The 13,024-nt window shown below is 49.0% G+C and overlaps 1 protein-coding gene across 1 annotated transcript in view; it reads right to left on the bottom strand.

Annotated features, from left to right (window-relative positions):
* Positions 1 to 13,024, bottom strand: part of LSS (lanosterol synthase) — a 50,347-nt gene that overhangs the window by 9,320 nt on the left and 28,003 nt on the right. The window contains exons 15-20 of the mRNA XM_060232087.1: positions 12,521 to 12,617; positions 11,517 to 11,622; positions 10,291 to 10,356; positions 7,458 to 7,538; positions 6,062 to 6,232; positions 3,761 to 3,839 (exon numbers count right to left, since the gene is read on the bottom strand). Of these exons, the coding sequence (XP_060088070.1) occupies positions 3,761 to 3,839; positions 6,062 to 6,232; positions 7,458 to 7,538; positions 10,291 to 10,356; positions 11,517 to 11,622; positions 12,521 to 12,617 (600 nt within the window). The remainder of the gene's footprint in view (positions 1 to 3,760; positions 3,840 to 6,061; positions 6,233 to 7,457; positions 7,539 to 10,290; positions 10,357 to 11,516; positions 11,623 to 12,520; positions 12,618 to 13,024) is intronic.

Here is a 13,024-nt window from a genome sequence, read left to right as displayed (position 1 = left end):
CTCTGGTCTCATACTTGCCTTAGAAGGCTCCTGCAGGGCGGCGGCAGGAGAAGGCTCGGCGCTGGGCGACTGCAGCCCTTTGGGGCCGGCCGGCGGCTGCTCCAGCGGCAGGTAGGTGGGCGAGGAGGCGCGAGGCTGCTGCTGCTGCTGCTCTCGGGCGGAAAGCAGCAGGCGCCGAGGTGAAAGCCCAGCTCTGCCGCCCGCTGCCCGCCGCTGCCACGCGCGCTGAGCGGCCATTTGCAAGGAGCAGGCTGGGCCAGCCTGCTCCTTGCAAATGGCCGCTCTCAGCGCACGTGGCGGCGGCGGGCAGCGGGACAGCTGGCAGGCGGCAGAGCTCCTGAAGACGGGGAGGGGGCGGGAAGCAAGCATGCGCAGAGCCCGCCACACCGCCGTGCGCACGCGCAGGGACGCTCGGTCCCTCACTCGCCACCTTCCCTGACCCCACGCTCGGCCCGCCGGCTCCCCGCTGGCTAAACCGGGATCTCTAATGGTCCCGGTATAGCCAGCCCGGGAGGTGGGAATAGGGGGCCAGAACCGGGACATTCCCGGGAGCCCGGGACGGTCTGGCCACCCTAAAAGAGGGGGACGAGTGGAAGACAGCCTTCAACACCCCACTGGGACAATTTGAGTACCTTGTCATGCCGTTTGGGCTACAGGGAGCCCCGGGTGTTTTTATGAACTTTATTAATGAAGTGCTGCGGGACTTCCTGTTCAAGGGGGTGGTGGTGTACCTTGATGACATCATTATCTATTCGCAAGATCTAAAGTCTCATGTGCCTTTGGTCAGAAAAGTGTTAAGCACCCTTTGTAAACACAAACTGTATGCCAAATTGTCGAAATGTGAATTCCACAAGACCGAACTGGATTACTTGGGCTTCCGGGTGTCGGGGGAGGGATTGTCCATGGACCCCGCAAAGGTCCAAGCGGTGTTAGACTGGGAACCCCCTCGAACCCGCAAGCAGTTACAAAGTTTTATCGGGTTCGCTAACTTTTACCGCGACTTCATAAAGGGGTTCGCCACGGTCATGCTCCCCCTTACAGAACTCCTCAAAACTAAAGGGAAGGGTGACGAGGCTAAAAAACCCGGCGCACGCCTAACGTGGACGCCTGACTGTCAGAAAGCTTTCACTGAGCTAAAACGCCTCTTCACCTCCGAACCCGTGCTGGCTCATCCTGACGAACTAAAGCCCTTCGTGGTCCAATGCGACGCCTCCGACGCCGCTGTAGGAGCCATATTAATGCAGAGGGGGGAAAATGGGGTGCTCCGACCCTGTGCCTATATTTCCAGGAAATTTTCCAATGAACAGAGGAACTGGTCGGTCTGGGACAAAGAGGCATTTGCAGTCATGTTTGCCTTAAAAACCTGGCGCTCCTGGCTTGAAGGAGCGAGAGTCCCCTTCGAAATCTGGACCGATCATAAAAACCTGGAAGCCCTCACTGGGCGTCGCAAAATGACTGCAAAACAGATCCGGTGGGCAGGCTTCTTTGCTAAGTTTGATTTTGTGTTGAAACACATCCCAGGCTCAAAGAACTTTTTAGCAGACGCCCTTTCCCGCATGCCCCAACACGACAGTCTCAAAGAGGAGGTGGTGGACTCACTAATTTCCCCCTCGGCCATCGCGGGGGGGGTCACCACCCGCTCCGGTAAACAGACCAACCCTCCGGACTTAGAATTACTTTCTCGGTTCCTCTCAGAGTACAAACGAGAAACTGACCGCCCCCCCAACTTGGTCAAAGCCGAGAACGGGCTCTGGTTACATAATGAAAAAATCTATGTGCCCGATCCCCTCAGAAAGGAGGTTTTGGACCGCTGCCACTCAAGTCGCTTGGCCGGCCACTTTGGCTATGTCAAAACACTCAACTTGCTCACCCGCCAATTTTGGTGGCCGAGAATGAAAAAAGATGTTTCAGAATTTGTACTGTCATGTCCCACTTGCCTCATGGCAAAACGAAGGGGGGGCAAACCTCCGGGCCACCTAGTTCCCCTCCCTACGGCCACCCGGCCTTGGTCGGTAGTCTCCATGGACTTCATTGTAGAGCTCCCGCCTTCACAGGGCAAAACAGTCATCTTGGTCGTAGTCGACACCTTTTCAAAGCAAGCTCACTTCATTCCTTGCAAACAGTTACCTACAGCCAAAAAACTTGCCCAGCTCTTTTTCACTCACATTGTACGCCTACACTCATTCCCAGACAAGGTCATTAGTGACCGCGGAACGCAGTTCGTTGCCAACTTCTGGCGGGAGTTCTGCAAACTAGCTGGCATTGAGCAGGGACTAAGTTCTGCCTACCACCCCCAGTCGGACGGACAGACGGAGAGGGTTAATGGCCTTCTAGAACAATACCTCCGCTGTTTCATTAATTTCCAACAGTCCAACTGGGTTGATCTCCTCCCTTTTGCAGAATACGGCTACAACAATAGCCTGCATAGCTCAACCAAAACCTCCCCTTTTCAAATCATCAATGGCTACGAGGGCAAGCCGTTTCCCACACTCGCCCTCCCAGCCAGCCCATCCCAGCCAACATCATGCCAACAATGGTGGGAGGGACTTCGTGAAGGCTGGAAGGGAATTCAAGAAAACCTGGAGGAAGCGAAAAAAGCCTACAAAAAACAATTTGACAAAAAACACTCTCCGGAGTGGGATCTAAAGGTGGGGGATACAGTTTTCCTGTCGACAAAAAACCTCCCCCTTCCCCAGTCCTGCCGCAAACTTGCACTGAAATTCCTCGGACCTTTCAAAATCAAAAGGGTGATAAATAAAGTAACGGTGGAACTCGAACTACCCAAATCTCTAAGTAAGATCCATCCTGTTTTTCATTGCAGCTTGCTTCGGAAAGACCCTGGTGCTACGTCCTTCCATCCCAGGGCCCCACCGCCCCCTCCGACGACAGTGAGGGGTCAGAGTCACCATGAAGTCCAGGAGATCCTGGACTCCAAAGTCAAACGGGGGAAACTGTATTATTTGATCAGGTGGAAACACTTCCCCCCGAGCTGTGACGAGTGGGTCGAGTCTCAGAATGTAGTGGCTCCGCAACTGCTGAAAAAGTTTCACCTGCTGTACCCGCACAAGCCCAAGGCCGGCCCCGCGGGAGGGGGCGCTTAGGGGGGGCAGTATGTCAGAACTTGTATCTTTGCTGCTGGTCCTTTATAATGTGACCAATGCTGTATGGTAGTTTTATTGCAACTTAGAGCTGTATTGTTACTGAACCAGACTGACTCCATGTTGTAACCTCTGCTTAACCCAGAGTGCCTGAATAGTAATTAACCTTGCCCCACTGGTATCCAAAATATTTGGGGCTGTAGAATGAATTATGTCTTGTCTCTGCACATTCTCACACTGGGACCCTTTGAAGCCGAACAGCATGGCCTTCGGAGTAGGGAGGCATCCTCTCTACTGATAGTGATGGTGAGAAGACAGCTGCGCCCTACAATGTGAATTGTGGCTTTGTGAGATGTTTGCTTTACGTGTATAAAATCAAGCTGATGCTGGCTCTCGCCATTACTGTTATCTTGCCTTTTCCAGCACCTAGTTCTCTTCAATAAAATCCTAGCTTTTTAACTAAGTATGGGATCCGTTTGAAGTTCTTGAGTTCTGACACAGTCCCAGAATGCAAAAAGTACCTAGCCAAGAAAACACTTGGAGACTGGCACTGAGATGTACAAAAATGTATGATAATTCTAACCGTCAGTCACTGGCTAAGTGAGAACCAAGGGCAAAAAAAAGAAAGTCAGGAAGACACACCCCCCCCAGTGTCCCTTTACCTGTGGCCAGTCCCCATTGGGAAGCTGCTTGTCAATCAACACTTTGATCCCTCTTTCCAGGACTTGCACATCTGGATACCTGAAAAGCAAGAAGTGTAGTTTTGCCTCAGCGGGATTATAAAAATAGGTTCATACAGAGGAAAAGCTATGGCAGGCAATGCCCGAATTTAGGAAAGCAGATCTGTCTGCCCAATGCTACAGTTTCCCAATAGGGAAAATACCCTCAAATGTCAGTTTTAAGGGTCAAACTAGATGTGCCGGCATCTATGGGTTGGACCGATGCACACTGCTGTCATTTTGAAGGGATTTTAAGATGCTGCAAGTACCCAGTCCTGATCAGGCCCACAATATGGTAAGTTGAGGTGGTCTTGTTCCCCACTGTACCATTTCATATGCCAAAACAACGCTCTCTCTCTCTCCGTCTCCCTCTGTGTGTGTGTGTGTGTGTCTCTCTCTTTCTCTCTATTTCAGCCTTGAAAAAACACCCAGGGGGGAACAAGAGCACCTCAGCCCACCACCCTGCAGGTCTGATCCAGATTGGGTCTTTGTAGCATTTTTAAATCCCTTCAAAATGGCAACAATGTCCAGAAATCCAACTTTTTAAGAAGAAGAATTGCAGATTTATACCCCACCCTTCTCTCTAAATCATAGTCTCAGAGCAGCTTACAATCTCCTATATCTTCCTCCCCCACAACAGACACCCTGTGAGGTGGGTGGGGCTGAGAGGTCTCTCACAGCAGCTGCCCTTTCAAGGACAACCTCTGCAAGAGCTATGGCTGACCCAAGGCCATTCCAGCAGGTGCAAGTGGAGGAGTGGGGAATCAAACCCGGTTCTTCCAGATAAGAGTCCACACACTTAACCACAACACTAAACTGGCCTCACCAAACTAACTCCCTTTAGAACGGCAAAAGAGTCCATGTTTTGTGCCCATGGATGCTGTCCCATCTTGCTCGGTCCCCTGAGAACACCTGGATGACTCTCACCAATCGAGATCCACCAAGACAACGATTCAGTGGTTCTGACACATACAGCACTGATGTCATTGTTGCGTTTGCCACTGGGGATGCACTTTCTAATATATCTACTCCCAGAATCTATCTGAACAATACCTTATCTGTATTTTCTTTGAGTATGATGGGAGTAAGGTTTTATGATGACAATTGTAATTGAAGAAGCATTTTAAGGTAGATGCTGAGCTGATATAATTCCGTACACCTTCCAGTGATGTCAGGGGTGTGTGGCATATGCAAATGAGTTATGCTAATGAGTTGTGCTAGCCTCTTTCTCTACAAAAGGACCCCTGGTGACAATCCTGTTCTGATGGAGCTTGGCTCTCTAGGGTCTCCGGCAAACTCCTTCCACAGTCCCAGGCCTATAATTGGAGGTTCAATTTGACGTCCCTGGGGAAAAGGTGTTTATTTATCTTTCCCCAGGAGACTTCTCCCACTTTTGGCAGTGTGTTACGAGGTGACTAAGAGCCCCGTGGCGCAGAGTGTTAAAGCTGCAGTACTGCAGTCCTAAGCTCTGCTCACAACCTGATTTCGATCCCAGAGGAAGCTGGTTTCAGGTAGCTGGCTCAGATTGACTCAGCCTTCCATCCTTCTGAGGTCGGTAAAATGAGTACCCAGCGTAGATGACTGGGGAAGGCAATGGCAAACCACCCCGTAAAAAGTCTGCCGTGAAAACATTGTGAAAGCAACATCACCTCAGAGTCGGAAACGACTGCTGCTTGCACAGGGGACCTTTCCTTCCTACAAAGTGACAGTGCCTTCTCCACTGCTGCCCCCCACTGGTGGAACCAACTGCCTGAGGAGGTCAGAGCCTTGCGAGACCTTGCCCAGTTCTGCAAGGCTTGCAAAACAATATTATTTCAGTTAGCTTTTAACTGAATGACGACCGTCGCAATATTAGATTGGATGTCCAAGAACATGGAATGCCATCCTAAATCATACGGAATTAGCACCAAATTGTTTAAACTGTTTTAAATTGTTTATTTAATGTTTAATTTAACTGGTTTTATTGTTATTCTATTGTGTTTGTGAGCCACCCTGAGCCTGCTTTGGCAGGGAGGGTGGGATATAAATCAAATAAACTAAACTAGTGAATCTCTACTGGACTACAGCAACAAGACCCAGTTGGGAGAGGTTCCCAACTGAGATTTCCAATAGAAGCATTGACAAAGTGCAAACGAAGGACAGAGGCCACTTTTACCTGCATTGATGCCGCAAGCAGGGACCGCTAGCCACCAGCGTCAAGTAGCCAATGGGGGCACTGTGTGGCTTCCAACAAAAAGCTCTTACCTAACAGCCATGAGCCCCAGAAGAGCCCAGCAAGTGTTGTGGATCTGGGAGGTGGCACTCTGGACGTATCGGCGCTGTTCGCAAGACTCAAAGTCCTCTCCCCAACCACCATCCTCCATTTGTTTGGAGACCAAGAACTCACAAGCCCGGGACACTTCCTTGCAGGCCACTCTGAAAGGGAAATGACAGAAGAAGGGGTTTTAAGAGACGATCCCAAGGCCCTGTGGGAGGAATATCACAGAATCACAGAGTTAGAAGGGACCTCCAGGGTCATCTAGTCCAACCCCCTCCACAATGCAGGAAACACACAAACACCTCCCCCTAAATTCACAGGATCCTCATCGCTGTCAGATCGCCACCTAGCCTGTGTTTAAAAACCTCCAAGGAAGGAGAGCCCACCACCTCCCGAGGAAGCCTGTTCCACTGAGGAACCGCTCTAACGGTCAGGAAGTTCTTTCCTAATGTTGAGCCAGAAACTCTTGAGTTTCTACCTTCTGGGGCCACAGAAAACAATTCCACACCATCCTCTCTATGACAGCCCTTCAAGTACTTGAAGATAGTGATCCTATTACCTTTCAGCTGCCTCCTCTCCAGGAGATATATTAGGGTTGGCAGAAAGGAGCAGAAAGGAACACTGTCCTGGGAGACCCCTTCCACACACAATGATCCTTTCTAGCTTTACCTTCAACCCCAAAGCAGCCCTATTCTCTCCCTTGTATTGGAGCCAAGTGAGGTCACAAAGGACATCCAAGAAGTGGGCTCCCACCTCTCTGTTCAGGACTAGGCTAGTATCTTGATAAGAACATAAGAACAGCCATGTTGGATCTGGCCAATGGCCCATCCAGTGCAACACTCTGTGTCACACAGTGGCCAAAAAAACTAGGTGCCATCAGGAGGTCCACCGGTGGGGCCAGGACACTAGAAGCCCTCCCACTGTACCCCCTCCCCCTAAGCACCAAGAATACAGAGCATCACTACCCCAGACAGAGAGTTCCATCTATATCTTGTGGCTAATAGCCACTGATGGACCTCTGCTCCATACATTTATCCAATCCCCTCTTGAAGCTGGCAATGCTTGTAGCTGCCACCACCTCCTGTGGCAGTGAGTTCCATGTGTGAATCACCCTCTGGGTGAAGAAGTTCTTCCTTTTATCCCTTCTAACCCAACTGCTCAGCAATTTCAGTGCCCATGAGTGCCCACGAGTTCTTGTATTGTGAGAAAGGGAGAAAAGTACTTCTTTCTCCACCTTCTTTATCACATCCATAATCTTGTACACCTCTATCATGTCACCCCTCAGGTTCCAGGCAACTGGGCTCTAGGCCCAGCACAAATTGCCAGACATACTTTGATGGCTAAAAAGCATTCCTCATTGCAAATAATCCCCCTTCCACTCACCCGTCCTGATAGGTGTGCTGAACACAAGCAAATGCCTCCAAAGCAAACCAGGTGCCATAGGTGATGCAAACCCCCCAGCTCCTAGTAGGGGAGAGAAATGGAAGCACATGAAACACAAGCAGAGGAGAAAAGAGAGCACAATTGGGCCCCTGGGGAGTTGTCGGCAGCCATGCTCCTTGGGGAAGTCTGGTCCCAAAACCATACAGGAGGGAGCTGGAACAACATTTTCGGTTTCTCTACCATTCCCTTTCAAAAGCCCAATCAAGGGTTACATGTTGCCTCAGGGCATCTTCCTCCCCCCACCCCTCAGGTGTAAAGATGTTTCCTTCTGGACAAAAATGTGTTATTTAAAAGACAGAACTGGCAGAGAATTATTTAGCTTTCTTCCTGATGCTGTTTCTCCACCCCAAACTGCACTCCTCCTGCCTAATCAATGTGCAGACTGCACGTTTGTGTCTTCACTGGTCAGCAAAGCCACTTCGAGCAAAAAACAAGTTTCTCAAAGTGAAAGCCCACAAGCCCTTTCCCTCTCCTTTAATAAATGACTGGGAGCCCAATGTCTAAGAAGCAGTAGTATTGCAAACAATGCTTAAACCCAGAGCTTTTTTCATAGAAAAAGCCCAGCAGGAACTCATTTGCATATTAGGCCACATCCCTGATGCCAAACCAGCCAGAACTGAGTTCCTGTGCCTTCTTGCTCAAAAAAAGCCCCGTTTAAACTTATGTGGCTCTTTGGAGGCAGGGCTGGCATTAGCATATCCTGAGAGGGGGGGAAGCTGCCCGGGGGCCCAGGGCTTCTGGTGTAGCCCCCTGCAAGCACTCCATCCTGCATACTCCCAGCCATACACCCTTTCCAGCACAGTCAGGGGAAAGACATGTGAGCGGTGCAGGCCTCTATGAACATGGGCTGTGAAAAGACGTGTGAGTGTGTGGAGGAAGGATGCTCAGGCAGGTGGCAGGTAGGTGCAAAGGGAGGCCATCAGTGGCTATTAGAAGTTCATCAGTGGCTATTAGCCCCAGCGTATTGTTGGAACTCTCTGCCTGGGGCAGTGATGCTCTGTATTCTTGGTGCTTGGGTGGGGGGCACAGTGGGAGGGCTTCTAGTAGTCCTGGCTCCACTGGTGGACCTTCTGATGGCACTTGGGTTTTTTGGCCACTGTGTGACACAGAGTGATGGACTGGATGGGCCGTTGGCCTGATCCAACATGGCTTCTCTTATGTTCTTATGTCTGGGGCAGTGATGCTCTGTATTTTTGGTGCTTGGGGGGCACAGTGGGAGGGCTTCTAGTGCCCTGGCCCCACTGGTGGACCTTCTGATGGCATCTGGGTTTTTTGGCCACTGTGTGACACAGAGTGATGGACTGGATGGGCCATTGGCCTGATCCAACATGGCTTCTCTTATGTTCTTATGAGGCAGGAGCAGAGACGTGAGCACTGAGCACTTTATGGTCAGGGGCTCCCCCAAACTGGAACTGGCCCTGCTTGAAGGTACTGAAACTATTTCAGTAACTCTCAGAACAAGATAAGTCTGTATTGTTGGGGAAGCTGGGGTAGAAGCTGAGAGATACCCAGTTGCCCAAGGTGGGATTTCATTCAGGGATTTCCAAACCCTGAATGACAATCTTTCACATAAAAAAATACCACAAAAAAAGGCTTTCTAAAGGCCAGGTCTCATTTTGGACAGCAGCTCACAGAAGTGGAGCTTTGGAAGCTCTAAATTTTAGTGTGCTCTTTCTTTCTTATCCCCCTCCCCCACACACACAAAAAAAGAACTTGCTTCTAGGCTCCATTGTTCAATCCCCCTGTGAAAATTTTGCTGAACTCTTAAAATTTGACAAACGTTTTCATATTTTCCCCCACCAAAAATGGGAAAATAACCAAAACGTATAAAGCAGACAGATGGAAATCTTCCTCATATCTCTGTGGCCACGTAGGAGAAAGTAATTTAAAAGGTATGATGAGAGGAAGGTTCTATGATGACAATTCTATAATTCAAAAAGCATTTTAAGGTAGATGCTGAGCTGATATAATTTAGTGCACCTTCCAGTGATGTCAGGGCTGGGTGGCATATACGAATGAGTTATGCTAATGAGTTGTGCTAATAAGCTCTGGCACCTAATAGGGAATGACATCTAATAAATCTGAACGCCATCGGAAATGAAATTACCAAATGATATTAGCACCAGACTGTTTTAATTGTTTTAACTATTTAATTTTAATTATGATGTAATTAATTTAACTGAATTTTGGTGGTTTTATTGGTTGTGAGCCGCCCTGAGTCTGCTTTGGTGGGGAGGACAGGATATAAATCAAATAAACCTTAAACCTCTTTTTTATGAAATGACCCCTGCATAAAGGAAAGGAAAGGTCCCCTGTGGAAGCACCAGTCATTTCTGACTCTGGAGTGACGTTGCTTTCACAACGTTTTCACGGCAGACTTTTTACGGGGCGGTTTGCCATTGCCTTCCCCAGTCATCTACACTTTCCCCCCAGCAAGCTGGGTACTCATTTTACCGACCTCAGAAGGATGGAAGGTTGAGGCAACCTTGAGCCAGCTACCTGAACCAGCTTCCGCTGGGATCGAACTCAGGTCGTGAGCAGAGCTTAGGATTGCAGTACTGCAGCTTTAGCACTCTGCGCCACAGGACTCTTTGACCCCTGCATAAAACCACCACAAAAAAAGGCTTTCTAAAGGCCTTCCAACTACTGATCATTTCTCATTCTCAAATTGCCAGTGTCTTGCTCCTTGGGACCCTGCCAAGGGCTGCTAGAGAGCCACTCTCCCCACCGTCTGCCCACTTCAAGTGGCACTGGACTGCCTAAAGACACTCACCCTTCCCAGGAGCCGTCAGCCCTCTGTGTATTCCGGCAGTACTGCAAACCCTTCTGTAGCGTTTCCCTAAGCAAAAGAGGAAGTCATTGGAAACCCTTGCGACCACCAACCTCCTCCCGCATCCCTGGCCTCAGGTCAAGTGTGCCGTCCAAGTTGGAAGTGACTCATGGCAGCCCCGTAAAGATCCCCTTCATGAGGTTTTCAGGGCAAGAGATGAGCAGAGGTGGTTTGCTACTGCCAGAGCAACCGTGGGCTTCCTCGATGTTCCCCCATCTGAGCACCGACCTTGCTGGACTTCCAAGATCAGCCTAGTCGGGGCTGTTAGGACCAATGCGCCCTCCCTCTAAGCTGTGGAGTCTTGGGAGCAAAAATTCTACTTTGTGAGCCGCTGGGATTGAAGTTGTGAACTGCTGCATTCATTAGTGTGCTCTGGGGTCGTCCTTCCTGAGCTAAGTCAAGAATGTGTGAGCTGGTAGCTCACACTAACTCAGCCTAGAGGAAACCCTGGTTAGGAGGACTGCCATCCCTGGTCAACCGGCTTTCCTTCATTGCTCCCACTGAAAGAATTGTAACATTCAGGGCTTTTTTTGTACTACACAATCTTAGTCAAAAGGCCAAGATGCAATTCTGTTCTGAGGTCACGAGGAAGTTTCTTTTGGGTGTGAACCCACAGATTACGGGTCCATGTGCAAAGTTTTTTTTCAATTGCTTGTAAAGTTCACAAAGATATATTATGTTCTGAAGCTAAATTTTAATTGTTATTTTATAAATATTCCTCTATTGTTATTTTAAGTGATACTTGAATATTTTGTAAGTATTCTAGCTTGGTCTTTTAGCTTTTGTTAACTTGTCCTGATTTGTGCTGGTCATTGACTGTATGAAAATCAAACGAACGATTTTTTTTGTAGCAGGAGCTCCTTTGCTTATTAGGCCACACACCCCTGATGTAGCCAATCCTCCAAGAGCTTACAGGGCTCTTAGTACAGGGCATACTGTAAACTCCAGGAGGAATGGCTACAGCAGGGGTGTGGCCTAATATGCAAATGAGCTCCTGCTACCAAAAAAAGCCCTGGTAACGTTCACGTCCCCACCTAAATCCCCACCATGAAGACACAACTGGTACACTCTGCTGACAATCTTGATTTTATTGAACAGACTGTTTAGCATGCCACTGCCCACCCGCCCCCATGATTTGTCTCTGTCCTCTTTTTTGTTCCTTTTTTTACCTGATCTCATGCGTTCTGTGCTCAGGAAACCTCTCATGGAAATGCTTTAGTGCCTGCATCACTGCCGAGGTGCATTCAACATATGTGTAGTCTATCATGATATCACCTGCAAACCACAGGCAAGAAAGCAGACGAAAAGAAATCAGCCATAAGCAGAAGTGCGGGGGAGGGAGGGGGCAGAGACCATGTGAAAAATGTCATTGATCCATATCAGGCAAACCTTTTTGCGGACAAACACACCTTTTGGACTTTGGGTCAAGTGTGGTGGGTGCTGCCACAGCTTACCCTTCTCACATAGAGAAGACCCTTGCGTGGTGGTGGCGGCTGAGGCCAAAACATTCTTAAAAACCTGCACAGACAATCAAATCTCCAATGGCCAATCAGAAGCCTTGCTTGGCAAAAGCCCCAACCACGTTGGGGAACCCTGCTTTGCATAAAAGACAACCAATTGCTGTATCCTCGTGAACTACTACATTCTCTAGATATCATTCTCCATGGGCCAGAAGGGTATTTTGACATATATTTTGGCAGCCTCTTTGGTGTCTTGTCTCACACACACACACACACAGGCACAGCATGTCTGACCATGACGCACCTGTATGTATCACAAAACCCACAAGTGATGATGCATTTAAGTACAAAGTATCCTCAGTTCTTGCAACTTGCTGCCATTTTTCAAGTGAAACTTGTAACCCCCATTTTTATAGTTTTAATTCAGCTACCTAGAGTCAGAAGGAAAGGAAGAGGAGCAGCTGATCTGCCAATGGGTCATCGGCTGGTCATGGCTGCTCAACAGACATGTGATTAGGTCCCCCCTGAAATGGTCTCTGAAGACCCATTCTGGCTGCCCAACAACCTGAGCCCCAGACAAAAGCTTCTAGAGCACAGATTCTGGCACAGATTCCAGAAACCGAATCCTCGCAGAGATTCCAGGAATTGAACCCTTGCAGATTCCAGAAACTGAACCCTCGCACAAATTCCAGAAACCGAACTCTCGCTCTCACCGAAGACCTCCGAAGGGTTCAGCAGTTCCAACAGCCAGCCCCCACGCTTCGTTTCATAAGTAGCAAAGCCACCATCTGCGTTCCGCATGTTCAGCAACTGAAAGGGTAAGGAGATACACAAAAATCTTATGCAATAGAAACTGTTTCTGCCATATATGACTCCCATTGAAATTGTCTCCTTTATGCAAGGAACGGAACTGTAGACCTAGAGCAAGGGTGGCCAAACTTGCTTAATGTAAAAGCCACATAGAATAAATGTCAGATGTTAGAGAGCCGCAAGAGAAGGAAGGAAGGAAGGAAGGAAGGAAGATAAATGAGGAGGAGAGAGCTGGCAAGAAAGCAACTTTAACTTTAAATGCATTCTCCAAGCCACAGGCTGGCTTGGCTTGAAGAAGTGACTTAAAGAGAGAAATGCCTTTTCCAAGTTGGTTGATGGGGCAGGGGGGTTCTGAGAGCCACACCGTATGTGTGAAAAAGTCACAGTTTGGCCACACTGACCTCGAG

Source organism: Heteronotia binoei, chromosome 1, assembly GCF_032191835.1.
Source record: "Heteronotia binoei isolate CCM8104 ecotype False Entrance Well chromosome 1, APGP_CSIRO_Hbin_v1, whole genome shotgun sequence".
Lineage (NCBI taxonomy): Eukaryota > Metazoa > Chordata > Lepidosauria > Squamata > Gekkonidae > Heteronotia > Heteronotia binoei.
The sequence above is the reverse complement of the archived record's forward strand: the minus strand, read 5'-3'. Positions and strand labels throughout refer to the sequence as shown.